The 27835-nt window shown below is 39.1% G+C and overlaps 2 protein-coding genes across 13 annotated transcripts in view; one reads left to right on the forward strand and one right to left on the reverse strand.

Moving 5' to 3' along the window:
• Positions 1-14055, forward strand: part of BLNK (B cell linker) — a 100957-nt gene extending 86902 nt beyond the window's left edge. For 7 of the 8 annotated variants that reach the window (XM_068139625.1, XM_068139623.1, XM_068139618.1 and 4 more), the window contains 10 exons: positions 202-226; positions 532-604; positions 1143-1173; positions 2129-2171; positions 2923-2998; positions 3412-3443; positions 6659-6738; positions 9235-9318; positions 10233-10388; positions 11663-14055. In XM_068139625.1, the coding sequence (XP_067995726.1) occupies positions 202-226; positions 532-604; positions 1143-1173; positions 2129-2171; positions 2923-2998; positions 3412-3443; positions 6659-6738; positions 9235-9318; positions 10233-10388; positions 11663-11782 (720 nt within the window). In that variant the 3' untranslated portion in view covers positions 11783-14055. The remainder of the gene's footprint in view (positions 1-201; positions 227-531; positions 605-1142; positions 1174-2128; positions 2172-2922; positions 2999-3411; positions 3444-6658; positions 6739-9234; positions 9319-10232; positions 10389-11662) is intronic. The other variant, XM_068139620.1, reaches the window with a different exon arrangement.
• Positions 14056-17765: 3710 nt separating this feature from the next.
• ZNF518A (zinc finger protein 518A) lies at positions 17766-27402 on the reverse strand. 5 transcript variants are annotated; one of them, XM_068139614.1, is made up of 5 exons: positions 27195-27402; positions 26391-26686; positions 25934-26013; positions 25157-25276; positions 17766-22775 (listed from the first exon to the last, which is right to left on the reverse strand). In XM_068139614.1, exon 5 carries the CDS (start codon positions 22674-22676, stop codon positions 18027-18029), a length of 4650 nt encoding a protein of 1549 aa, XP_067995715.1. In that variant the 5' UTR covers positions 22677-22775; positions 25157-25276; positions 25934-26013; positions 26391-26686; positions 27195-27402; the 3' UTR covers positions 17766-18026. The 5 variants fall into 5 exon arrangements, with proteins under 5 accessions (XP_067995715.1, XP_067995714.1, XP_067995716.1 ...); XM_068139613.1 differs by lacking the exon at positions 26391-26686; XM_068139615.1 differs by lacking the exon at positions 25934-26013.
• Positions 27403-27835: the final 433 nt, after the last annotated feature.

The following is a 27835-nucleotide window of genomic DNA, read 5'->3' on the forward strand; positions in this document are numbered from 1 at the left end:
TACTAGAATGTTTTGAATGCTGTCAATAAAGCTGATTAAAAGTATTCAGCGTACTATATGCATTCTGCACAAATATTTATTTAAACATGACTACAGATTAAAGAACAGATGATTTATGTAATGTAATTTCTTTTTTAATTCCCCTTAAATACAATCCCTTTTTAAATTGCTTATCAAATGTAATGTATTTTTCCATTACAGGACCATGAAGCAAACAATGATAGAAGTAAGTATTCTGTAATGAAAACATGGCAATATGAGAGGGGGGTGTCATCAGTACATCACTGGTGACTCTAATATAGCATGTAGTGGAGTGTGTCAGTGTGAATTTTATCTGCAACAGTCAGCAGTAAGCAAAAAAAATTACTGAACTGTTTTCTAGTATACTCAGAGTGAAAACATATTAAGCCAAAATTTAGACCAATGGGTATTTTTTACTTTTGTTACATTAACACTGAAGTGACGGTGAGGAAAATGCACTGCTAAGACACAGCTGATTTTGCATACTAAATATGTCATTTGCATCTCTAGATCATAGCTTCAATAACGCACAAGAATCCAGATTTCCCACTGGAGCAGCTCCATCTCCATTACCAAGGGGCCTGTGAGTGAAAAATAAAACTACTTCAATGGGGAGGGGGCTAATAAACATATTAGGAGCTAGCTCAAATTCTTGCCTATGGCAATCGAAATTCAGGGTAATTTTTCCTGCAAGTTCAGTATTTCTGGAGGAATACTGTTTTTATGCCAGTGGCACTGCCTTTCATTGCCTGCCACTGCTGGTAGATGTTGGCTGGCTTGCTTAGCTTGGTCACACACTGTAGCAATAGCACATCCATGCCTATAAATCCAAAAAGTTGTGGTTTTCACTGAAACTCTTCTGCCACACCCAAGCTGTCATCTTAAGTATGAAGCAGAGAGTAGTTTATCTGCAGAAGTATCTTTTCTGAGTATAAACATTACATCTGATATTTCTTTTTTATTCATCCCCCCCCCCAATAGCTATAGCTATCCAATAAGGATATGCATCCCACCTTGACCAGAAATATCTTAGGAATCAATAAATCTGACGCTGAGTTGCTAAATGAAAACGTGTATCTACTAAGTAACCATACTTTTTCCTTGTTGTTTTCAATCTGCAGAAAGAAAACTTCCAATGCAGTAAATTCACTAGTAAGTTGAATCATGATTGCATAATCAAATTACTTTGCAGATTATTTTTATTTAGTCTAAAGCCTAATTTTATCATGACTTTGGGTACAATATAAAGAGAGATTAATAAAGACAGGGAATATTTGGGTGCCATCATACGAACTAAGCAGCAGAAAGAAAGCTCAAGTAGAAAACTTCTTTTTGTTAAAGGGATGTTTGGATTTTGTATTGTAGGATGTAACAAACACAGTGAATGAGAAATGGGAATGCAGGCTGTTTAGAAATATTGCCTGTAAGAAAGATCCAGGATTTAACCAGATTATTCAGGAAGTATTTCATCATTAGAAAAGTATGCTGATATCTCTTGTGGAAGAAAGCGAGAGAACTGGTTGAAATTTTGCAAATAAATTAATCTGAAAACTCTTTTGAAACTGACAGTTTCTTGTTTCAAAATTTAAAAAAAATAAAATAAAATTGGAGGGTTGGAGAATTTTTACTGTGAGCTAAACTGACAATTTACCTTGCAGTAAAAAGAAATGTGTTGAATTGGTGAGTATAGCTTAACAAAGATGAAAATACTGAAAATTTGATTCATATTTGTGACAGACCCTTCATTTTTGGACTTCAGAACAAATCATTCGTTACACCGCAAACTTACTGATGGGTGTTTGTGGGGGAGGGAAGGCAGGGGGTAAACAACAAAACAAAACAGAAAACCCACACATCTCTACATTTTACTTTTGCCCACACACTTCTATAGGCAAACTAGGATTCTTTCTACATCTACTTTGTAAAATGCCAAGCCTCAAGGTCATACAACTTGAGACTCTTCACAGAATGGCCATGTACCTATCTCCTAATTCTTCCAGGATGCTGTCAATTCTAAATGTAATCTAGTTCACAAAAAAAGAGTAAAAATATTTGCTATACAAGTCACATGCCATTTAATATTCAATTTCCTTCTGTTTTATTGCAGAAACCATGTTTACCTTCCAGAGATATCTTAACTCCAAACGAAGGTAAATTATTTCTCCTATTGTGAACTTAATTCTCTTTTTATTAAAAACATGAAACAACACATTCAATTTAGTCTAGGTTTTTGAGAGGGGCTTAGTTGTAGTTTTGACCTGGATCTAGGCAGCCTTAGTTGCACTAAGTATCATCCTTCTCTTAAAAAAGCCACAGAAAAAAACTATTGAGGTTACATGAAGTGTAACATACAACATAACATACCAAGTAATGTACCATATAGTCCTCAAAGTGGAGAAAGAGGAAGGGAGGCAAAGCGTGAGTGCATCGTTCTGAATTCAGCCAGAACCTCATTTGGAGCCGGTTCCTGGCAACAGCCAGTCCCCTGCACAGGCAGAAAAAATGCATCTCACCTCCGTGTGAGGCAGCAGCTCCTCCAAGCAAACACTCGGCAGGAGTTGCTAACGCCAGGGTGATGCAGCCAGCCAGCCACACCTCCTCCAGCTGAGCTCTTGTAGGCAGCCTGCCCCAGTGTCATCTCCTGTGTCAAACTAGCCTCTCAGAAGGCAAGTCTCCCACTGAGCTCCTGCAGGCATTCAAAGAACACCTATTTGCCTAGAAATCTGGTGGTGTGGCACTAGTTAATAAATGAAGTAGCAGGATGGCAAGCTGCCATGCAAAGGGAAAAAAACCCAAAATTGTAATAAAAGAAACCCCCCTTCAAACACTGGGGCTCTCTTACCTGGGACAATTTATTTCTGAAGAAATCTTGACTCCAGAATTTGTTTTCTCAAACTACAGAAAAACCAACGCCAGCAGAACGACGAGGTTCCAGCCAAGAGCTTCCACTTCCACCCATTCCAAGTGGTGCCCAAAAGTAAAATCCCTTTTTATCATCTTCTGAATATTCCAATGCAGTATTTTTTCCTACTGCTCCCTCTGAACACAGCTGTGAGAGGTTCAAAGTGGAGCACTCTTTTCTCTGTACCTTATGTTCTTTGTGAAAGTCATGTTTCTTGAAACCTCATGGTAAATGCCACCAGAAAGCATGGGAGGATATAATCTCTAATTAGGTGATGGAGATTTAAACTAGATGTTTAAATTCCTAATTGTCACTATGAGTGGGACATGACTTTTCAAAATACCTCTATATGGCTTTTACATCTCAATGAGCAAATGGGTGAGATGGAACACATTCTACCACTGCATGCCTCAAATGCACAATTTTAGTATTTTCAATATTGAGTAATCTCCTCAGACCTTTCTGTAATCTCTTGCCATTTATTTCAGGCCTTTGCTCCAAAAGCCCTCAATTGTGCCAAGTAAGTACAATTCATATATTAAATTAAATATGATGAACTTGTCATTTCAAATTAATCTTTGAATTATTCCAAGATGTTATGAATATCCATTAGTTTGCAGTTAACACTTCTCTGTAATGCAGACAAGCAGATCAAGCACCCAGGGGCATCACTCAGCTAGTACAGTTAAGGGAGTGTGTCATGGCTATTGAATTAATCAATGGGAAGCAGTGTTCCAGTCCTGTTTGTGACAACCAAATTTCTATTACTAGATGTCTACCAAAGGCAGTTTGGTTCAGTTCCCACAACAAAGATTCCATCAGTCTTCCCTGCCACAGAAGCCTAAATATGGCATTTCTGGGCTATTTCAGGCTTTTGTTGCCTAGAAGCCAGACAGCTTATTATTGCATCCAGCAATGTTTTTTTTCTCTACAGGAGAAGAAAAAAAAAAAAAAACAAACCAGAAAGGTATTTTTATAATGGGAAATGCTAAAGCTCTTTTGTAAGTAATACTTTCAAAGAGGACCTTCATTGCAGTTCACAGTTAAAAACAAATTAGGTACTATGTATATCACAGAATGTTAAGGGCTGGAAGGGACCTAGGAAGACCATCTAGTTCAACCCCCTCTGCCAGAGCAGGATCACCTATACCAGATCACACAGGAACACATCCAGGCAGGTTTTGAGTATCTCCAGAGAGGAAGACTTCACCGGGCAGCCTGTTCCAGTGTTCTGTCACCCTCACAGTGAAAAATTTTTTCCTCATGTTTACATGGAACTTCCTATGCCTCAACTTCCACCCCTTGTCCTGTCATTGGGCATCACCAAGAAGAGCCTGACTCCATCCTCTCAGCACTCACCCTTTACATATTTATAAACATTAATGAGGTCACCCCTTAGTGTCCTCCTCTCCAGACTAAAGAGACCCATCTCCCTTTGAACTCTTTGCATAGAAGTGTCAATTAGCTCTAACATATTTCTAGTCTTTTTGGCAGACACTTGTTTGCCATTCCTACAAGCCCTTTTTTTTTGTACACATTTCAGTCAACATACTTTTTTTGCACTGTAAATGGATTATGAGAATTGCACATAGAAATCTGCAAGTGGTGTAGCTTAAACTTAAATGCTGTTATTAGTACTTCCTGGAAATGCTTGCCTAGTGTATGTTGCAATTACATCTGTTGTGCTCTGGAAGTGTAATGATGGATCATACTCATGCAGTAGACCGATTCTCTCAAGTTTGTCTGCTCCTGTTGCACAACTGATGTGCTTCAACTTGTAACAAATTTTCACTAATCCATAAAGCATAACTAGTCTTTGAAGTCATCTGGTGCTAAACGATATTCTGACCAGTAACTTTCTTTAACACACTGTTATTCTGTGACAGGTCCAATAACAGCTTAATTAAAGGTACAATTGATCCCCATCATCACAACCTGCTGTCCCCATCATCATAACCTGCTGTCTCTTCTTGACACCAGACAAGCCTAGTGCTAACTTCCATAATCTTCATTAGAACTACTAACTTTCCATATGACACAGTATCAAATGTTCTACTGAAGTTCAGATTAAGTACAGTATCTATCTGTAGAACTCTGTTAGTTTATGAAAGAGCTGGGGTAAATTTCAGATCTTCACTTGCTAGTTGTACCTTTACCCCCAAATATTAGGATTCTTTCATTCAAATTCTCTCCTAAGGCCTTGTGTTCTGTGCAGTCAGACAAAAAGGCCTGTAGTTACTCAGGTCAGTTTTACTACTTTAATTGTAGCAATTACGCTTGGTATTCTTTAAACATATGGTACCCACCCTGACATGACATTTATTTAAAATAATTGCTACCAGCCTGTAGTTTATGTGCCAGTTTTTAAATTTTCTGAGATAAAAATTATCTGAGTCCATAAATTCAATTGAGTTTTGGGTCAAATTTCCATTTCTGCATGAGAACTACTATTGGTTTAGTACCTAGATTATCTTTAAAAACCAATACACTTCACTTTTGGTTTTGTACAACTGCAAAATCTTATTTGTATTTACTTTTGTAAAGTGCATTTCAGCCTGACTTTTGGCAATTCTTACTTTATTCACACAATGTATTTTTCACCATAGCTTTCACAGCTCGTCAAAATTTGACAGAAAACATCCAGAATTATTAATATTGAATAGCTTTCATCAGATGATTATTTATTCATTGAGAGCTAGAATTGCTCCTTAAAATGTCTTCCCTGTACCTGGAATGCAGCTTCCAGACAGTTTCATCTTTACCTCAAAATGAGTTCTAAACCCACTTCATGCAGGTGTCTTTGAGCTATTCAGTCCAATTGAATTTTTTAATTCTACTTTATAACCTTCTTATTGTTTTCTGACACCAAAGTCTGAATCAGAATCATGTTAGTGAAAAATTTTATAACGTAGTCTGCAAAGTATCATAATAGATGAGTGCTGACAACCCCTAGTAGCATTTTTCCCAATAAATAAAACAAACAGGAAAGACTGACTCCCATAACAGAGTAACACTCAACTTCCCACAATCATCTTCTCTAGTGTAACAATACTGATCTGTACCCAGCTCTGGTCACAAGTACCTTTAGCGGGGACTTGTACTATCTTTGGCCAAGGTTGTTTTACCAGAAAACATCTATACTTCCCCTCTTTCTATATCACTGCTAGGCAACACTACTCAACCATTTTCCTTCTAACTTCTTAACTCTTTGACATCTGTATTTCACTCCTAAGCCTCATAAGCTTGCCTACTAGTTCTGCTTCTCTTTTTAGCTGCTTAAACTTCCTGCATACATACACAAACATTTCAGTTGTACTATATTAGTGAAAAAATTACCTTTGAGCTGTACTTGTTACCTTTGAGTTGTATTTGTTTTCCTTACTCCCTCACCCTACTCCCTCACTTATCACACTGGACTGAGTGCTTCTGCACTGCATTCCTGCATTTTCTTCCTCTATTACCACACTGATTCACTGAGGTGGTGGTGGGTGGGTAACAACTCTGCTTATTAACCAAATTGTTAACCAAACCGCTATTAACCAAACCATTTCTCTCTCTTGAGCAGGCAAGTGTCCCAGACACTTATATAGGGCTCATTCATTTACAGTAGGTAGCTTTCCTGAATGAAACCAAAGGTCAAGTGTTTACAGATCTCCCAAAGAACTTGTAACAAATCAATTTCTTACAGCGTAACAAACATACTTTGAAAACTTTACATGTTGTTCTCTTGTCTAGAAGTGCCAGAAGCTGCAAACCGTTCTCTGGGTACCTCCTCTCATAGCAGAATTTCATCTATGTCTAGTATTGCAGACCAGGTAAAACACTAAGTAAATTCACATTACAAAAACGTCTCTATCCTTTACTTTAAAGTTGTGCTTCCTCCCCTACCTCCTTTTTTAAATAAAAATGATACTCCTTTGTAGAGGGCATCTGTGTCCCACTTTTGCAGTGAAGATTCATTGCCATCTCTATCGTGGTTTGGGGTGTCAGCAAAATTTTAAGAACAGAGTATAAAGTCTCTACTGCTCCTCTTGGAGGATGATGCTCCAATGCCACCCCCTACCTGTTTTAGTTGCTGGCAAGTCCTACTCCTTTCTGTTCCTTTATACAGGCCTCCTCTCATTACAATTAATGCTATCAGGTTTACAACCAACGTTTTTTTCTTGTTTTGTTACATTATGCTTTGAATAATCTAAGCAAATGCAAAGTTATATTCATTTCAGTGCTATTCCCCTTGCTCTCATTATGAATGGAGACTACAAAAATGCAGGAAATCATTCATACTAGCCTAGTATTCAAAAACAAGGTAAGAGTTCTGCTGAAGGCAAAACAAAGGCTCTATTATACAGAGTCAGTAACGTTAATGTGCTAAAACCTGACATGGCAAAGATGACAGTGAAGAACACAAAGGACTTAAAAAACCTGGAAAAAACCTAACAGTATATCCTACTGGATATTTATTATAAAAATTGCTTTCAAAGAGCCAATCCAGCAGACACTAAATAAATAGCTTGTAGCAATTACATTTGCAGCTTTTATGTAACAGCCATGGGCAAAAAAAGAACTGTAATATCTATTTTGTTCCATTAAAAGAAAAAAAGAAGTGTATGAAGTGTTAGTGTTATTTTCCCACTGCACAGTACAGGTGCCTGCAGATATGATTCATGCCCATAAGGTTCATTATTTATTTGTTCCCCATCCAAACTAGCAGCAGCTTTTTGCTTCCAGATTATAGGCAATGCATACTGCTAGAAGAGAGGTCCAGGGCCAGTTGACTCCTTGCTCTATTGAACAGTTTGGTTTACTGGTCTCGTTCTCTAAGTGGCCAAGTATCTTGCATACCTGCAGTTCCCCTCGGGCTACCTTTTTCCAGCAAATAATGTGACTGGAGAAATACTTAGAACAACTCTGGAGGTAAACAGTAAATTTGTTTGTTATGGCTTAAGCCAATTTAAGGATTCAGTGCAATGCCCCCAAAACAGAAAACCAACATGGCAGCCAAGGGAAAAAAAACCAACAACCACCAACCAAAAAGCAAACAAACCCCAAACAAAAAAAAAAACCAACAAGCAAAAACATAACTTCCCCCCACCCTTCCCCCGCAGAATTACAAAATGGAGTTATCTCAGCATGGAGTAAGATGAGCAACAGAATGAGCACAAGATAAAAGCCAAGACATTTCGGTTTTGGCAGTGAAAAGCCAGCAGCTAGACCAGACCAGCTCAGCCATAATGTGCAACTTCATCTTTAACCTGTTTTACATAGAAGTGACAAAGATTGCCTGGAAAAGAATTATTTTTGTTGGGTTTTTTTTTCATTAAGCTTGCAACTATACAGTTGGAACCAAAGTGTTCTAATTACCAAGAAGGTTAATATCCAGAAGTATTCACTAGGAAATTAATCACTAAATCACTATTTCTATAGTCTCTCCACTCACTAACTTTTGCATCAACCTCCTCAGCAAGAAATCACTATGATTACTGGTTTTATAAAATGTTAGTTAATATTTTAGTTATTGAGGTCTAATAATGCATAGGTCTCATATTGCCTCTAATCTCTTATCCTGTCCTCCTTTTGTGTATCATTTCTTTTCTAAGAATCCCTCATACCTTTTCCCTAAACTCCATTCCTGTTCCCAAACATACTCAATTCTAAACATCCCTCCCAGTTTTCTACCACTTCTTCTTACTCAAATTATAATCTCATCCACTCACTCCCAACCAAAACTGAATCTGTACTTCATGTCCAAGGTGAAAGCACTGAGGCATAAACTGATGGTTTAGTAAAGACATTAATTACTCCTCTGTTTTGTAGGCGTCTATTTGTCCTTGTTTGATAAAAACAAAAGGCTAGATGCACTTATCCAACCAAACACTATCCAAATGGAGGTAACTGTGATCATGTTCACAAAAGCATTAAGCATATGGGAAACTTCATCCCCAAATATTAGATGCCTACTAAATCAGGAACATTTAAACTGTTACTGGTCAACTTATTCCCCAACATTTCATGGATACCTTCTTTAAACTCTACTAGAATGGATTCCTGTTTTTAAAATGCCAAACTATCCTCCAACTGAACCTGCATACTTCTTTCAGGGTATCTTTTCTGTCATTTATCAGCCCTCTATCACACACCTGTTACCACTGTTTCAACACACACACAAGCTCCTTGGCAAAGAATTTTCTGAATTCTGTGTCTTCTAAAGTGGTCTGCTTCTGAGTTCTTAACAACTATCACTCCCCTAAAAGACTATAGTCTTTATTATTTTTATCATTATTTTACATGGGAAACACTCTCTCTCTTTCCAGGATGCCACCCTTCACAGTAAAGCGTGGTACGCTGCTACATGTGATAGGAAAACAGCAGAAGATGCATTGTACCGATCAAACACGGTAGGTCACTTTAAAAGAATGTCTGCTTTATGAAGAAATTCAAATTTAAAAAAACCCACAACCAAAACACCACACCACAGAAAGACAACCAGAAATATTCTAAGAAAATTAGCTGTATTCTGAACAAGTCAGAATGCTGTGTCATGCAAGTACTTTCAAATATGGAACTGTTGTGGTGAAACTATGCAACTAAGTTGCATTAGTGTAACTCAGACTGGTGCACTGCAGAGAGCACTACTCCACACTAGAGTTGAGGATGATCTGATAGCTCACATGCATCCATTAAATGGAAGGCTGAACCCCCTGACTTTTAAATGATTCCCACCACAGTGGGAAACCAGCTACTATTTGGAAAGGCTGATGCTGATGCATATTTAGGCATTTGGAGAATTTGAGTTCCCTCAAGTATTGTGTACAAAAGGTAGCATCATGGAAGGGAACAGTTACATGTAGAAGGGCATTCTCAGCATTAGGTTCATTTCCACTCTTGCCCAGCTCCATGAAGCAGGGTAAAAGGGCAGAGCACTAAGGTTACGACCAGTCTTGGCTACTGCTAGCTACAGTGTCAATAACTGTAGGGGCTCATCTTTACAAGAGTGCTTTTTGCAGCTCTGCAAAAATAGTATTTCTACCCATCACTGCTTTCTTGCCTGCCACTGACAGTAACTTAATTTCCTAATAATCTGTGGACCACAACAGGCTGCTGCCACTGTGTTTATCTCTTTCTTTCACTGGTTGAGAAAGAACAGGCGGCAGCAAAGATGACTCTTAAATAACACCTACTTCTTATCTCCTAACGCACAGTTTTTCAAATGGGAGACAAGGGTTTAATGCTAAAATAGATGAAAATATTAAGCTAAAAACTAAATTGTTAAGAAAATTAAGTTGAATGCACTTACTACTTCTCTCTTCAGGATGGATCTTTTCTAGTAAGAAAGAGTTCTGGACAGGATTCACGACAGCCATACACGCTGGTTGTGTTTTACAACAGAAGAGTATACAACATCCCTATAAGATTTATTGAATCAACAAGACAATATGCACTGGGCAGAGAAAAAAGTGGAGAAGAGGTGAGATGAAGTGTTGGGATTTTTCCTAAGTTTTCCATTCTGTACTTTTAATAAGCAAGTATTAAGAGATACTGCATTAGGACAAAAAAGATTCTTCATGAGTCAGGATAAAAGTATACCACATATAATGACTGATTTATCAAGCTAGAGAAACCAGTGTAACATCAGCTCCTGCATACAGTAATAAAAGCACAGATCAAGTTTGAAACGTGGAACCCTTTGGAGAAGTTATCAGCATCAGAGATGCAGCTGCTAGATGAATTCCACAGCTCTTTATAGCTCTCTATCTCACCTTCTACCTAAGACTCCAGTTAAGTTTTCTTCTTTATAGCTCTCTATCTCACCTTCTACCTAAGACTCCAGTTAAGTTTTCTTGGAAAATCATAAAGGAACGAGAGCCATGCTCAAAAGAAAGAAAAAACCCAACAACCGTCCATCCAAACTAACAGTACTTTTAATCCTATTATCACATAAAAAAAAAAAAAAAAAAAAAAAAAAAAAAAGTTAAACTCTAGTTCTAAAGTGCAAAAATCACTGGTGGCTACTATACCACACTGATAATTAATCTGACAGCAAACCAGAAACTTGGAACCCAAACATCAATAGAAATTGGCGGCACAGAGTAGGCTTGCCTTAGCTTAATTATGTGCCTCCTAGGCAATGGTTTTGAGGTTACAGAACAAATAGTAGCCTGGAGCTCATTTTGCCTTCAACAAAAATAAAAGAATTACCTCAGAAGAAAAAATTAAGATAGTCCAAAACCTGTATTTCACCAAAGACCAAAAGGAAATGCAACAGGCCTAGCAAATTTTGGATACTAATTTTCAGTGACAAATATTAACATTGCTAACTAAAACAGTTCCTACTGATGGCTGTCTGTGCCATATTACTCCTGGAGTTACCTCTCTGATGTGGCTGAAGTACAGAAGCAGCAGCTTCTAAACTGCCACAGTCTGCAGCTTGATATAAATTAAGGTAAACTGAAAGCAGCGTCAGTTTAATATGCCACGTAACAACCTATGTGGTTCAGTTTGTGCAAGTGGCAATCAGAATAGGAAAGGAGCATGAGATGAGACAGCTAGCAGCCATGGTATTTTTCCTTGTCCAAATTTAATGTTTATGACCAGAACCAGGACTAAGAGCATGATCAGTGCACTTATGAAAAGGCAGAGCAAAAGTAAAAGCACAGAGAAAAAAGATGCTACAGCAATTATTGTTGACATTAGGGCATTAAAGGAAGCCAGGGCTAATTAAGTTTTGTTTTCTCCATCCAGCGTTTTGACAGCATTGCTGCAATAGTAGAGAATCATCAGCACACCTCCTTGGTTCTAATTGACAGCCAGAACAACACAAAAGACTCAACAAAACTGAAACACATTGTAAGAGTTTCTTAATTCTTCCTGAACTGCTCAGATGAAGACTTTTAAAATCATTTCTTTCATCATCCCAAAATGTGGATAAGGTATCAAAAGAAGAGAATCTAAAATGATGGAATGTAGTCTTTAAGAGCACCTACTAAGCAGTATAAAATGTAGTTCATCAAGGCTACGTGGCATTCATCAGAAAAGTCCTCGTACTTAAACATGAGAAGCCAAAGCTGATCTACTCTCGTTTGTGGTTTCCATCTGTGACAACACTGGTATTCAAAGTCACATGAAGAACTACATACCACGGAGGCTGGTCCTTTGACTGCTATTTAAAGATAGATTTCCTGTAGGACATTTTCACTAAAGTGAGAATACCCACTGCCATCTACTCTTTCCATTTGCTGCATTTAATACAGATCACTGCTTTCAGCAGTTTCTTTGAAAAGTGCACATCCCCAGAACTTAAAGAGTAACTTGACCTCATGTACTGCAGTGTACAAGCTAAAAATAGAACTGTACTTCATGTGATGAGTGGCAATAAAGCTGTCTAAATGTTTTGGATTAATGGACATGTGTTGTCCTTTTTACTCAGCTTTTACTCTGTTACATTAATTTTTTTATTTGTATTTCCGAATGTGTAATTTTAAATGCTGTAAAATTAGTAAGTGTATGGAGGCATTGCCATCAACTTGTTACTGATGTGTTAATGTATATATTCATATATGCTTCTTCACAAGTTCTGTTATTACACAAACTACCACTTTTAAAAGATTTAGCATACGCGTTTCATATAATCATAGAACTGTTTTGGTCGGAAAAGATCTTTAACATCACTGGGTTCAAACATTGTTTAATTCTACCAAGTCTGGTGCTAAACCATGTCCCATGGTACCCCATTCATGCATATTTTAAATACCTCCAGGGATGGAGGTATTCCCTAGGAAGCCTATTCCAGTGTCTCATAATCCTTATTTTTTCTAATACCAAATCTAAACCTCCTCTAGTGCAACATGAGGCCACTGCCTCACATTCCAGCACTTGTTACTAGAAAAAAAAAAGATCACCATCCACATTGCTACAACCTCCTTTCAGGTAGCTCTACAGAATAGTAAGGTCTCTCCTCAGCTTCAACTTCTCCACACTAAACAACGACAGTTCCCTCAGCCATTCCTCTTAGGATTTGTTCTCCAGACCCTTCACCAGCTTTGTTGCCCTTATCTGGACATGCTCCAGCAACTCAATGTCTTCTTGTAGTGAGGGCTCCAAAACTGAACACAGGACTCAAGGTACAGCTTCACATAGCTGCATAGAAGGGGACTGCTTCCCTGCACCTGCTAGTCCCATTCTTCCCTGTACAGGCTGAGATGCTGTTGGCTTTCTCAGCCACCTGAGGACACTGCTGGCTCATATTCAGCCAGCTGCTGATCAACATCCCCAGGTCTTTCTCTGCCAGGTGTCTTTTCAGCCACTCTTCCCCAAGCCTGGAGCATTCACATGGGATTGTTGGCATTCAAGTGCAGGACCCAGCACTTGACCTTGCTGAACCCAATACAATTGGCCTCAGCGCATCAATCCAGCCTGTCCACATCCCTCTATAAAGTCTTCCTACCCTTAAGTAATTTCCACAAAGGTTAAAGTGGTGAAAATTACATTGATTAATATATACATTGCAATGAGTATTTACAATCAACAATAAATTGCAATGAAAAACTTTTAGGAATGGTTGTTAACTAGCTCAAGAAGTGTTTGATTTCACTGGACCTGAAAACTCATCCATCTTAAACTGATTCTCTATACACACATACTTTGGGTTTTTGTTCCAGATTAGGCAGTGTTCTCTAGGATTATCTGCAAGGCACTTGGAAAGTTTCAGCAAGTCACTCAGAACTATGTTGCAGTATTCTGCAATTGCTTCCTTGTGGTTTTCATCAATTGCTTCTACTTCTACAAGTAATGCACCTGTCTTCTACAAAGAACCACTTAGTCCTATGACAGAGATGTTCAACACATGGCTACCTACCCCACTGAATCTCAGTTTCTTCCATCTGCAATGCAGGCAACACCCCAGATGTGAAGCAAATAAGACATTGGCAAGACAATGTATACAGACTTTACACAAGCTTACCTACCTACGGCAGACTGTTCACAGTACTACACAAATACAATGTTTATTAGATTGTTCAGTTGGTATTAATTTTCTAACAATTCTACATTTAGGACTACTGCAATGTTTAGAACAGTAAGATTGCCAAGCCAAGGCCTCAAAAATAAAAATTATTACTATTTGCAAGTTTCATTTACTCCCATATGTGTCTATTACTTTGTTACATGAAGCATCATTATAGAAGAATACTATTTCAAGCAATACTCACACTGGAAAGCGTTCGGCAGCTTCTCAGTGTTTAGGTTTTTTGCACTGTTATAGAGTTGCTACATTATTGACTCAAGTACTGCACAGTATTTAAACTTTGTTCTTAACAAAACTGTCTGTTTCCTTTAAGCTTTACATGTTGCTCCTCACAAGAGTCTAGGCTTTTCAGACACTGCTTTCTGATTTGAATGTGTAGTATTACCATCACTGTACAACTGGAGGGAAAAAAAGGCATAAAAAAAGTTAAATTTGTGTGTATATTTTTTTAAGACAATTAGCACTTGGAGATGAGGGCAAGGAGCGGCAGCCTTTTGAGTATGGGGCATGCTATGTTTAAAATTCTGACACTATTGCTTCAGCAGTCAATGCACAATCTAGGAAACTTGGTGCAATCCTACACCTGACACTTTATCTTACATCTGCTGCGGTGCCAGCAGCTGCCACTGTTAGGTGTTTCTACTGGGTGACAATTATGTCAGACCTCTAACAGACGTAACAATACAACTCTCACTCATATTTGATATTTTTAGCTTTGATATTTTTCAAAGACCTAAACCAACTAAAATATTGGCTTTGAAATATATTTTGGTGTGTCTAAGAACTCAGGGCAAAGTATCATGTTTACTAATGTATACAGAAGTGAAAGTGCTGTCTGCCTACCTGATACAGAAAGGAATACAGTGAGAACTACACATCATTCTTGACACTGCTGTTCCATGAAAAAGTTAAGAACTTGCATTCTCAAAAATCCAAATGTTCGGACATGCAAGTTATGAAACTACATTCCGAATCACCAGCAGCAAGCAGATATTCTTAGGAAGTCTAGTGAAAAAAAAACAGATCCCATGACAACAGCCCTGGAACAAGTACTAAACACATTTTTTTTGTTAAAACACTGGAATTACTAAGAAAGAGAAACTATGACTTACTGATTAATACATCATGCAAATAACACACAATGGGCTAGATTTTAGGCCTCTTTAAGGCCGGTTTGCACAAGCACATGAATATTGTGCAAAGAGTTGACCTTGCATTTCCACTTATTTATGTATGTCCCAAAATGCTACAAGCAAGTTAAGGTTTTCTAGGTTTTCTCATCTTGCTATACATGCAATGTTAAAAGCCATCTTAAAATGTTATAGTTGCAAAATCGAGTAGTCAAACTGAAGACACTTCAAATCAGATAACCTGTGCAACTTTGATTTGTCACAGCACATATCCATTACAACACAAGCATTAAAAATATGATGGACTAGTTTTGCACATGGACGTATTCTCTTGATGATCATTAGTTGTGATCTTAATTCCACTGAAGCTTCACTTGAAATTCTTTGAAATCTGATCTGCAGAACTGCCAAACTCTTAGGACCTCAAACAACGCATTATGGAAGAGCTAGTAAGAAAAAAAGAGCTATACATTCAGACCAGTACTTGAGCAACATGTGCTAAGTAACACAAGGCTGTAATTAAGGGTAGGGAAACAAAATATTGAGTCACTTGCTCAAGAGGGAGCAACAATTCTGTGAGCTGAACAAGATGGATGTCTGTAGATAAAGTGACACATGGCAATGAATTAAGATTGTATAAAGCAGCCTTATTTCAACATTTCTTAGTTTTACAATGTTCTTTTTCACAATATTGTTTAAGGTTACCCAATTCAGAGGAAAACAAGCTGGAGGGGAAAAAAAAAGGCCACTCATGATTCATCAGTATAGAGAAAAACCCCTAACTCTACATCAGAATTCCCACCTCAGTGCTAAGTAGCAGTTAACAAGAATTGCTCATCCTTAGTCAAGTCAGACAAGTAGGTTTTAGAAACTAACTTCACAGATATTTCTGCCAAAGGCAGCAATGGAAATATCCAGAAATCAAAAGTTCAATTTCAGGGGTTTTAGAGGAAAGCAAGATTGAGGCAGCCAATAGATCCTTCAAGTCAAAAAACCTTAAAACCTTAATTTTTTTCCTAATGCTGTCTTTCCAATACACCTCCTCACCACTACACTAGTCTTCTTCACAGTTCTCAGCTAAATTAATGTCAGAGCTCAAGTCCATTGGGCAGGATAAAATGATCCAATTATGATACAGAACACATTAATTGTTACCTTAACTGTCTTGGGTACTTTAGTTGACTCCCATACATAACTCACCAGCTATAATGCTAGTGTGCATCTTCCTGCCAAAAGGCACATCAAGAAAGAAAAATATATCTAGCTACTAAAGAATTTAATGGTTTTAGAAATAATTTTAACACTTTCAAAAACTAAGTCAAATTCTTTCACTGGTGACTTCCCTGTGACATCTGTGAAATACTTCCAGTTGTTTCACTGGTAGCAAGTCAATCTTTATTTTCACTTTATGGAAACAGTCACAGAGAACTACCCTTGGGCTTGCATGCAATCTCAAACCTCAAGACATAGAAATAATATAAATGCTCCAGTCCTCTCCAAGTCTAGTATTAAATTTTGACAGTTTTTCCATCATTACTTTGGGATGCTGACTTGCACATCTAAGATGGAATCTTCAAGTACATGGGGGAAAGGTGCCATACGGTTAAGGGTACTCCCAGTGAAGACTGGATCAAGCCTCCAAACTCATTAAGAATCTGAAGGACAAGGACCCTAAATATAATTACTGTTGATAATAAGGATCATCATTTACATACTTTCTCTTATCCACTATGGATAAGGTCTTTTGTTTACATACCCTCACATAAACATGAAGAAATACGAAGCATACACTCCCTTCAACATTATCCCTAAAACTGTTAAGTAGGAAGCAAGCAGGTGTTTCCAAACCCTTGGTACTCTGAGAGTTCCATCTGAATAAGCAATAGTAGAAAATACTATTTAGTCATTATGAGGCCAAATTAAATCCACCTGGAATAAAACTACAATGTAGTTACAGGCCTGAAATGGTGCTTTGCACTTTACCATATCCTGGACTTCCTATAGGGTTTGTAGCAGACATATTATAAAACAAAACCAGAAATATTTTCCACAAATGCTCACAAGCATATTCTGTAAACACGAGTTATAGCGAATTTAATAGTGACAGAGTCCATACAGGTTAGGAATGTTCGCCATTCTTAAACACTGGACATTATGAATATATATATTTTCAACTGATTCAATTCTCAAGCTCACCTTATTAACACAATCATAACATGATTTATTTATATGAAAAATACTTCACTAAGAAAGTAGACAAACTGCACAGAAATAGTAGAAGTGTCATGTGCATAGCAATATAGCTTAAAGCATTCACATATGGCTTTATTTAAATGAACCTATTGGGGAAATGGCCCTACATGGACCTGGTTATACAGCTGACATAATGTAAACTGCTTCACATCTTTTAGGCACTTGCTAACAATAGTGTTCAATCCCTGAAAAACAATATCAAGACCTAACAAGTGAAAATAAAAATCCCAGGATAACAACTGTTGAATTTTCTTAAATTGGATTTAGTAGTGCATGCACAGAACTGAAAAATAGCAAGGAGAGGGATAATTTCTGTGCAAGAATTATACCAAGTAACTGAAAAGTATAAAAATATTTACATGTTTAGGTTTTAAATATGTATCGAACAAAAGCCCTGAAGACTCATTCTATAGAATAAAAATATAGGACATGATAGTAGTAACAAAAAAATATATGTATTTTTATGGAATCGTATTTGCAATTACAAGTTACCTAAACCACAAAGCTCCTTGATCTCTTTCAAAGCCTGATGGCAACAGAGAATCTGCTCTTCCTTTTAAAACCCAAGCATCTTACATCATTTTCAAACTTCAGTTACAACACTGAAATTCACACCAAAAATTGTTTGTGTATCCCAATTCAACTGATTCTCTTTTAAAACTCTGTCAGGTACGATACTTGTTTTCTTCACTGGTCATCATTATATTAATGAATCCCAGTCTCGAGTAGCCTCCATCAGATGCCTCTGTCCATGTCCTACCCAACTATCCTGATTGTCAAATATTCTACCACAAAACCAGCAGCTAAACTTAGCTTTCAAGGTATTATCAGAGGTAGTTTTCACAATCTGGTAATTGTTTTTGCTAGTCTTTTTCAGTGTCAATTTTAAGACAAATCTTTCTTTTACAGGCCTAATAGGTTTTATTGTCCTGTGCCTCTTCTGAGAAGGACCATTAGTAGTTATGCTCAAAGGATTGCAGAGGGGTGGCTGAAGAAGCGCTTTGATAGTTCTTTTTGACAATGAAACCTTAAGAACATGTCCCCTAAATTTAGCAATGGTTTTCATCACATTTACAACTTCTGGAACATCCGCATCAGGATGGTTGAGCACAACCACTGGTTGATTTCTCCGAGGGCATTTTACAAGCTGTTTAGAATTAAAAGGAAGTAATTTCAAAGTCCTCACAGTTTCTTTCGATGCCCTTGGTTTGTAAAGGACACATGATTCACTAAAAACATTGGGCTGATTCTTTCCCTTACACTTTCTGTGCAACACTACTTTCTTTCTTGGAGGTGCTGGGTGGTTATCTTTACTTTTCCGTTTGTAATTCTTGTTTCTTTGTACATCCACAGTTTCCGAACTTTTAGACCCAGTTTGTTTTAAATGAGGTTTTACTTTTGCAGTTCTGTTTCGTGTGCTCCATGTAGACTTCTGACTGACAAAGTTATTCCTGTTGTTAGCAGTCATTACTTGTGTACTCTCCATAGAACCCTTTTGCCACAGTGCCCCTGCAGATTTCATAGAATAAACAGGTTCTACAGGAGGAACACAACATGCTGGATTGGAGCTCGCCAAAGAGGCATTTGCTGGCATTAACCTACCTGGTAAGATTAAGGCATCATTAGAAGTAAGATCAGTTTGTTTCTGTGCTAGTGCAGGAGTAAGAGACTGCAAGTTATCCAACTGCAGTGAGGGCACTGAGTTGCTTACTGACTGAGTGGTATCAGCCAGGGTATCTGACATAGAAGTCTCAATTTTCAGCAAAAGCTTTTGTTGCGTGGCTCCAGTTTTCTTTGGTTGACAATTTTGATACTGAGCATTATCCTGAAAAACACTACGTTTGCGAACCACAGGTTTGGTTGGCGTCGCACGTTTCAGAAAAACTGCTTGCTGTCCATCGGGCAAAAGTGCATAAACGTGTTCCTTCCGTTTCATTTCCTGTTGCTTTACTGACTCCAAGGAACCAAAGACAGTATCCTGAGGCTCTGGTAACACCTTCACAGAAGAAACTCCTTTCACAGATGACTCTGATGAGTTTGTAAATACAAGAGGTCCTTTGAATGGCACACTATTCCATGAGACATTTGCTGTACTACACGGTCTCCTATTACAGGAACTTCTTACACTTTCAGAACTGTCATTTTTCCCCTCCACTTTTGAAACTGGTATGGTTATTTTACCATATTCTCCAGATGCAACTCCCCCTAAAACCTGAGAACTATCACTAGGGACATCTGTAACTGTTCCAATTGCCCCACCAAAAGTTAAAATCATTCCAGGTCCTTTATTTAAAACAAAAGATGCAGGCACATGTTTAGTCACATGCCCTTCTGAAGAACTAGTTGATGGAAGGGATCTTCCTGAAACCACCTGCAGTCCAGGTTGGTTAGCAAGGTGCAAAGGAACAAAAACTCCTGATGGAGGTGACTGAACTAAGAGAGTTTTCTTCTGTTCCTGAAGAACCGGTGAGAAGCCCTTAGTATTCTGGGTTGTAGATAGCATTTTTTCTTTTGCTAACTGCTGTGCTATGATTGCATCTGTATGAGGTTTTAACAATGTACCACTACCGAGGTGCCTGGACAATTTATCCATTCCCTGTGAATCAAATGATGTTCTGGGTGTCTGTCTTTCTCTCCCACAATGTGTACCTTCATTTGTGCTACAACTTGTGTTCAATTCTCTCTTACATAAATGAAAGTCTACATTAGAAGGAGGCCTCCGAAAACCAGAAGCAGTTGCTGAGGTCTTTAAATGGGTAAAGGCTTTATTCCCTTCCTTGTGACAAGAGAGCAGATTGTCACAATGACATTTCACACAGTTATTTGACTTGCTGGGGGATTCTTGCTTAGTGGCTTTCACTTTTAACACATCTTGCAGCAACTGGTTTATTTCAGGTGATAAATAATTAGCTGCCTGTTCACTCTGCAATGAGAAAACAGATGTGATTTTAGGCATTAAGACTGAATTAACACAATCAGAAGCATTTTCTTGGTATTTTTCAGCTATTTTCTCAAAGCCTTGGTGTATGCTTGCATCCAAATACTGCTGACCATTATACTGATCCTCCACAAAACACTTGCCATCAACAACGTATTTAGATGAGCTTTTAGAAGACGAAGAGTTACTCATAGCTTCTGCATGTCCGCAAGTTTTATAAACATTTGATTGGGCTGATACAATTTTCTCTGGTTTTAAGCCCTTCACCAACTCTGAATATGAAGACGCAGACTCATTTCTCCTACTGTTTTGAAAACAAACTGTTTTACTAGATACAAATTCTTTGTGTCTGTCATCAGTTGACATCCAAATGCTACATGGATTATCTGAAGTATCCACTTTGGAATAGTTGTGAAAAGCCAGCAACCTCTCATTGGAAGAATCCACTGAAGTTGAATAATAGAGATTATCAGTTCCATTACTATTATTCAGGCTACCATTTTGTATTTTCTGCTCAGGAAAGAAGGGCATTTTCATAGAATCATAGTGAAGTGTATTTGGAATAGTGGGTGGTAATACCTGAGGATGACATGGAGGACTATAGCTTCCCCACAAGATGCTACTCTGAGTTCCAGCTTTTGTCACCTCATCACATGCAGGTATAGTTGAGCTCAACTTCACTGGCAAATAATTCAAACTTTTTCCTACAGCTACATTAGAAGATGCTACAGTTTGAGAAACACTCCTACCACACAATAAGGAACTATTTTGGTTTTCCACTTTTGTTTTTGCTGAATGAGGAGCAGAACAAGAAAATAGAGAGGAGACTAATGGGTGAACAGAATTGTTCTTTACGGTTGGCTGATCAGTTACATGTGGAATAGCACCTGAAGACAAGCCACAGGGATCAGCAGTCTGTGGCAAAGAAGTTGTAGAACCACCTTTAACAGGATCAGCTTTCTGCCTCATCGAATGTGTGTTTTGCTTACTTGTAGGTAATAATTTTATAACAATATGTTGTTTTCCATCAACAATTTTAAATCCCATAAATTTAGCACTGTAATTAGCTGGAACAGATATTTTATTGTTTCTGACCATCAATACTGTTGGCCCATGAACAGCATTTCTCAGTAATCCCAAACTGTAACTTGTTCCATCATCTGCTTTACTGTATTGTGCAGCAGTAGCAGAGAGCACTCCACTCATAAAATTATGCTTTTCCACATACATAGTTTGATCTTTTTCTTCATTTGTTTTCTTATCGCTCATACGCTGGTTCCGCTCCTCAGCTTTTGTTTGATTTTCATTCACGCTCCTTAGTACTTGCACATTTTCTCCAGTTCTGTCACCACTATCACTTATATTTTCCCGTCTCCAGAATGCCTTTTTAGATGCTCCCATTTTATACCTTCTTAACACAAGTTTCAGTCCTGCCGGAGTCTTCACTACTCCGTTTTCACATTTCTCCTTTTCCAGTTTTTCTTTTGCATATAAGTGGTCTCTATGCAAAGCTATGATGTGTTTTAAAAGACAGTCCTTCTGTGGTGTTCTGTAATTGCAATATTGACAAACAAAAGGAAATGTACTGGTATGAACAAGATGATGTTCCTGGAACTCCTCTTTTGTAAAGCTTACGTGATGGCATTTTCCACATTTATATGGAAACTCATTATGTCTGTGAATGTGCTGAACAAACGTACCCACGTCCTGGGTAGAAAACCCGCATTTCTCACATTTAAAGTGACCATTTACACAATGCTCTGATGTGAAGTGTTTTGTCAAATCCAACAAAGTGTATATATGCTCATCATTACAGAGCTCACATTTTACTAAAGTGCTACGATGGGTGCGTCTATGCTGTTTAAAAGACTGAAAGTCATTAGCCGAGAAATTACACATCTCACAAGGATAGGAAGGCAACTCGCCATAGTGTAACAGCTCAAAATGTTTCTGCAGGTCATTTGGGCTGTATCTAACATTGTTCTTGCACTTCGTACAGGAGAAATTCAGTATCTTTGCTGTGGTTTTCAACCCTTCTTCAAATTGCACTTCTGGTTTATTTTGCAAGTGGATTTCCTCAGAACAATTGAGATTGCTTCCATTTATTTTCTCTAAACTTAAGGACTTCCTTGCAGTTTGCTCTTTACACTGAAAGAGTTTTCTAAATCTATCAACTTCGTGTTTCATTAATACTTCATTTGGAATGTTCACCTTGGGTAACTCAATTTTCACATTTTTTAGTTTGTAAGAGAGACAGACATCTGCAATTGCTGGCTGAGTCACCATACTTAAAGTATCATTCACCAGTGCTTTTTCCAAAGTAGTATCTGTAGAAGAATTCTTTGCAGCATTGTGCTTTAACAAATTAATTTGCCTTTTATCACAAAAAAAATGTTCGTTTTCAGATGGCATGATTTTAGGTGCGAACTCTTGTGATTAGTCTTCGTTCCTGGGGCAAGAATACCGAGTCGAGTTGTTCTCGAGGTTCTAGAACTCCCCTATTTTATTTTCCTGAAATCAGAAAACAAACAAAGCAAATATTACTTTTAAAAATAATGCAATTAGAGCACTCATTACAATTCATTAATAAATAGGCACCAATCTTAGAAGTTGTTTATTTTTATAATAACATTTGAGAGAAAAAAGGATGAGGCAAAAAACAAGACCTTACATTGCAGTCTTTGTTTGTATTTAGAGAGATTAAGTGTTGGTTGGTTAGGAGAGTTTCTCACAAAGGTTACATGAATCTTGAAAAATAATCTTTAAAGAATTGTATCTGTGAAAGTTGAAAAGTTTCATGCCATCAAATTTTGGTCTTCTACTAGGAGAGCCTGTAAGCACAAGAAATCCCAAGAGTTGGGTCTTCTCTAGAAAAAAAAAAAAATAGCTAGTGTTTATTATTTACTCTGGTTTTCAGGCAAGTAGTTCCTCCACTGTGACATGGATCACTAACTGAACTTAGCTGAAGTACTAATAACAAGTGACATTCATCACAATCTGCTATTTTTGTTACTCAAGTCTGATACTCTACTAGTAGCTAACCATTATGGTTAAAAACAAAAGAAAAAATTACAGAAAAAATAATGGAGACGCCTTTCTTAACACCAAAAAACCCACCACACTCATCTACAATTAATTTTTTGGCATGCCCACCTTTAGTAACACTCAAGTCTGAAGCAGTCGAGAGATAAAACTCTACTCTAGCTTCTCACCATATGTTCCTGGGTATAGGTTAATCTTTTCAAAACAAGTGCATGACTGACAACAGTACCCTTCTGTGGATTAAGTGGCTGGAGTAGGTATGGTCAGCATCTTTGTCTCACTACAGACTTAACATCAGTGCTTCCATAAAAGCACACAAACAATTTACAGCTCAAGTCTATGCTCAAACAACACATGCACATGTCAACATAAAATAAGCAGAAATAGAATAGCAGTGTCTCTTCCAACCTTAGTTACACTGTGATACTGTGAAAGGAATAACTGCGTCTTCATTAGCACTTTCTACTTGAAACTTTTTCCATAGCAGAAATCACAGCATCACTTTCTTCTTTACTAGCAGAAGTTAGTAAAACATAGGTTGAAATCCGACCAACATCTCTCTCGCCACTACACTCTCCTGCCCACCCTGAAGCAATAGAGACTTGGAACTCATTAGATCATTCTATTTATTCACATTTAAAATGAAGGAACGATCACATTCTCCCCCTCATTGTGATGAAGTGCAAGAGCTGCTTCTAGAGCTCTGGGCCATCATAAGCATCCCCGCTAATGTCTTGCAAGTATTTTCCCATAGTTCTACACAGAAGTATCTAGTATTGCACATGTAAATACCTGACAAAAAGAACAGAAGCATAAAAATTTTCAAGGCTGTGTTAATGTATCCTGTAGCAAATTATGCATATGCTGCATTGCATTTCTTTGGAAAAGTTACCAGTATTTCTGCACAATGCTTGAAAATAATAAGCAAAACAGACTTTGACACTTTATACAGGCTCCTGCATCAAATAAATCCAATTAACCCCATCCTTCAGCTATGGGACTGTAAGATTTCATCTATACATATGACATGGAAAAAAGCCAAAAACACCCACAAACCATAGATACACAAACACTCCCCCTTTGGGAGACTTTTCAACTGAAGCACAGGATTGTGTATAGGACTGTGGGTTTTTTAAAACTCAATGGTTTATTTTCCTTCTTTCAAGCAGAATATTAATACATGGGAATATAACTCTACTTTGAGCCTTCAGAATAGAACAACTTATCTATGTTACACTCATTTTCACCTAAAAATTACCATATTATGATGCTTTCTCACATCAATGGTAAATCCACTCTTGGAAAAGGAGCAAGCTGAACTCCCACATAAAGACTACATAACTAAAAATTACTTGGACTTGTCTGCCTGACAAACTTTTTTTAAATACACAGTACATAAAGATTACAGGTTGTATGATGCAATACACCAGCCTGATGGTAGGCTGCCTATCATTCAGATTCTATTGTCAAATACTGAAACCTAAAATACGCACACAATTAACACTATAAAAATCAGGAGTGTAGAAAGTAAGCTGCAGAAAATAAGCCTCAGGCTTTTAACACGGAGCCAGTGTGGTCCTCAACTGGGCAACACTTCACTAGCTGAATAAAACATGTATGCCTGACAGAGTCTCACTTGGGTATATTAAAACCTGATTTGAGGTTTCCTTTAACTAATTAACCACACATACTACAACTTAACTCTGTTAATATTGGCTAGCATGCAATTATCATCAAGCACCAGCAGCAAGACACACAAAAGTATTTACTATAAACAACCAATTACTAAAAACAAGAAAAAAAAATTCCAAGGGACATTTAAATGTACATCATCAAAGAAATAGACTCACACATTAAGACTCGACTTCAATTCTTCAACAGTCTTTTCAACATCTTTATACACACAAAGAAGAGGTAAATATGTAAGACTCAGAAAAGGCCACAGTCAGGAGGAACACCAAAAAAAGGGTCTGGAAACAAAAGCAAAGGTATTTTAGAAGCTATATGTAAAAGCATAACTGAAAGAATAAGCTGAAAAGCACAAATCCTCCAGTGTTAAATTATATGTGTTTTTAATACAAAGACAGAAAAAAAACTGTAAATACGTAGCATATTCTCTCCCAAAGAGCGCCACTAAATACAATACAAACCCTAAATCAATGAGTGAAATAAAAAAATTGTTAGCAAATTCCTCCTAACAAGGTCTTAGCTTTGTCACTTCACCTCAGGCATTCATAACTAGCAAGCATAAACATATGATAGGTCGAAAACAAGCCAGAAAAAAGTAACTGGTACCTCAGGCCATCAAATTTTAGCTTGAACTCAAAAGACACTTAGATTTTCTTATGTACAAATTGTAATAAATTCTATAGCAAAGACCCAATTATAATTCCCCATATTTAAAACAAGCATGCATCACAGTTAATTCGTCATAAATAAATAAGTAAATGCCCACACACAGAACAAGCCTGAGTACTCTCTCGAGGCTTTAAGCCTCAACTTTCTTGTCCTCAGAATGCTCCTGCATATCAATATTTTGTTTTTAAAAAGTACACAGAGAAAATTAGTTTTAGCTGTATACTCTAGGGAGAAATGCCAGATAGGAACAAGACACCTCTATTTGATACCTTTTATAGTTTTTCCACGGGGCGAGGAAGAAAAAACAAAACAAAAAATCTTTTCCAGGCAGGTAGTCGTTTCAAATTTTCTGTAAAAATAGTTTACAGTTATTTAACTACTACTTTAAAGGAAAACAAACAAACAAACTATGCTAAAGTGTTTTCTGTGTCTGGTCCCATCCTACATGTTGTCTGCAGATTCAGAGCGGTGCCTTCATCTCTACGAAGTTCTGAACACATGCAAGAACTTACAGAACTAGATCATCAAGAACCCCTACTGCTAGAGCTTCTGGCATTCAGATACAATCTGACGCAGCAAAACGATACTTTTTACAAGCAAAGCATAAAATAAATGACCAAATCACTCTCCAAACTACCGAACACAGACACCCGTGCCTCACAGCAAACGTGCCTTTCAGGAAGAGTAGCCCAACGCTACAGCGATACACGACCGCCACCAACGTACCTGCAAACCGCCACTTTCTCAGCCCACACTTGCGATGTAGAGGGGACGCTTCCCGACTCGCGATCCCGGCCACGCTGTTCACGAGCAGCCGTGCCACAGGGCGCTGCCGGGGCTTGCCGAGAAACAGAGCCAGGGTGCGGGCTATCCCCCGTCCCAGGGACGAGGAAGCAGGAAACAGCATTGACAAGCACGAGGTGGTCTGAGACGCCTACCCGGCGGCAGAGTTCCCGGGGCTGCCACCGCCTCAGGGCCGCACCGCGGCTCCACCCGCCCGCGGCGAGAGTGTTAGGCGCTCCCTGAAATTGAGGTGGGGGCGAGTAGGACACCTCCCCTCCTCAAGCTCCTCCTTGGGAGCCACTCGGCTCCTCGGGCAGCCTCAGTGGGCAGTGCCGCCCCCGCTCCACCGGGTCGTCCGCCGTGGGGCGCTCACACGGCCCGGCGGGCGCCGCGCTGCCAGCGACGCCTCGCCTGGCTCCGCGTAGACCGGCGGAAGAATACTGTGCCACAAGTAGTCCAAGCGCATAGCAGAAGACATTCTCGCCCTCTCCCCACCACAGTCTGGCGCTGCCTGTGCTTTCCCGGCCGCTCCACTGCCAGTGCCGGCTGCCCTGCGAGCTTCCCGCGGCCAGAAAGGGCGGGGGGCGCGGACTATTTAACGACTCAGCCCTACCACGGAGGACCTTCCTGCCCTTCCGCGGCTCGCACCTCTTGCTTACTCCTTCCCGTTTCAGCCCGCGCAGGGCCGCCTGCTGTCGCGTGGCTCGGAGAACCCCCTTCCCCACCCGCCGCCTCTCGCGGACTTACTTTGGTTATCTTCATAGTCCGGCGAGTCGCTGTCGGCGGCCATAACAGTTTTCATCCGGGGACTGTGGGGCTGCGAGGCTGGAGCTGGAAGCAGCCCTGGCGGAGGGATACGCGTTCACCTGGGCAGACGGACGGAGGCCGATGAGGCCCAGGGTGGGGGAGTGCTTGGATGAGGGGTGGGGCGCGAGGCTGGCCGTCGGGGTCGGCTTCTAGTGTGGGCGAGGCGGGCGCACCGACGTCGCCTGCTACCTTCCGCCTTCTCGTTGGATGTGGCCATGGGGCTCAGGAAAGGAAGGAAATACAATGCCGGGCCGCCCGGTGGGAGGACTGAGGCCGCTCGCACTCCTTCCCCGGAGCTGCTGCGTGCTGGCGTAAGGCCTGCTGCCGGACGGCAGCGCTGGGCCTTGGCCATGTGGTGCGGACATGGGTACCGCCTGGCCACACAGCCCTTCATTGCTTTTCAATGGTTTTGCGATTCCCTCTGCCCACGGTGTGTGCGGCCCAATGGTCATTAATGCCCTGTCATAAAATACACGGAGAGAAAGGCCCGCCCATGGGATCTCTGTGGACCATTCTAGACAAGATTTTGCTGATGTGTGGATGCCGGCAGGGGGTATCAGTAGAAAATGGCTGCAATGAAA

This window comes from Melanerpes formicivorus, unplaced genomic scaffold, assembly GCF_026170545.1.
Source record: "Melanerpes formicivorus ecotype bairdi unplaced genomic scaffold, bMelFor1.0.p_v2 SCAF_6, whole genome shotgun sequence".
NCBI lineage: Eukaryota > Metazoa > Chordata > Aves > Piciformes > Picidae > Melanerpes > Melanerpes formicivorus.

Bases quoted from the DNA above. Each gene is read 5' to 3' on its own strand.
- ZNF518A (XM_068139617.1), bottom strand. From the start codon at position 22,676: ATGCCATCTGAAAACGAACATTTTTTTTGTGATAAAAGGCAAATTAAT.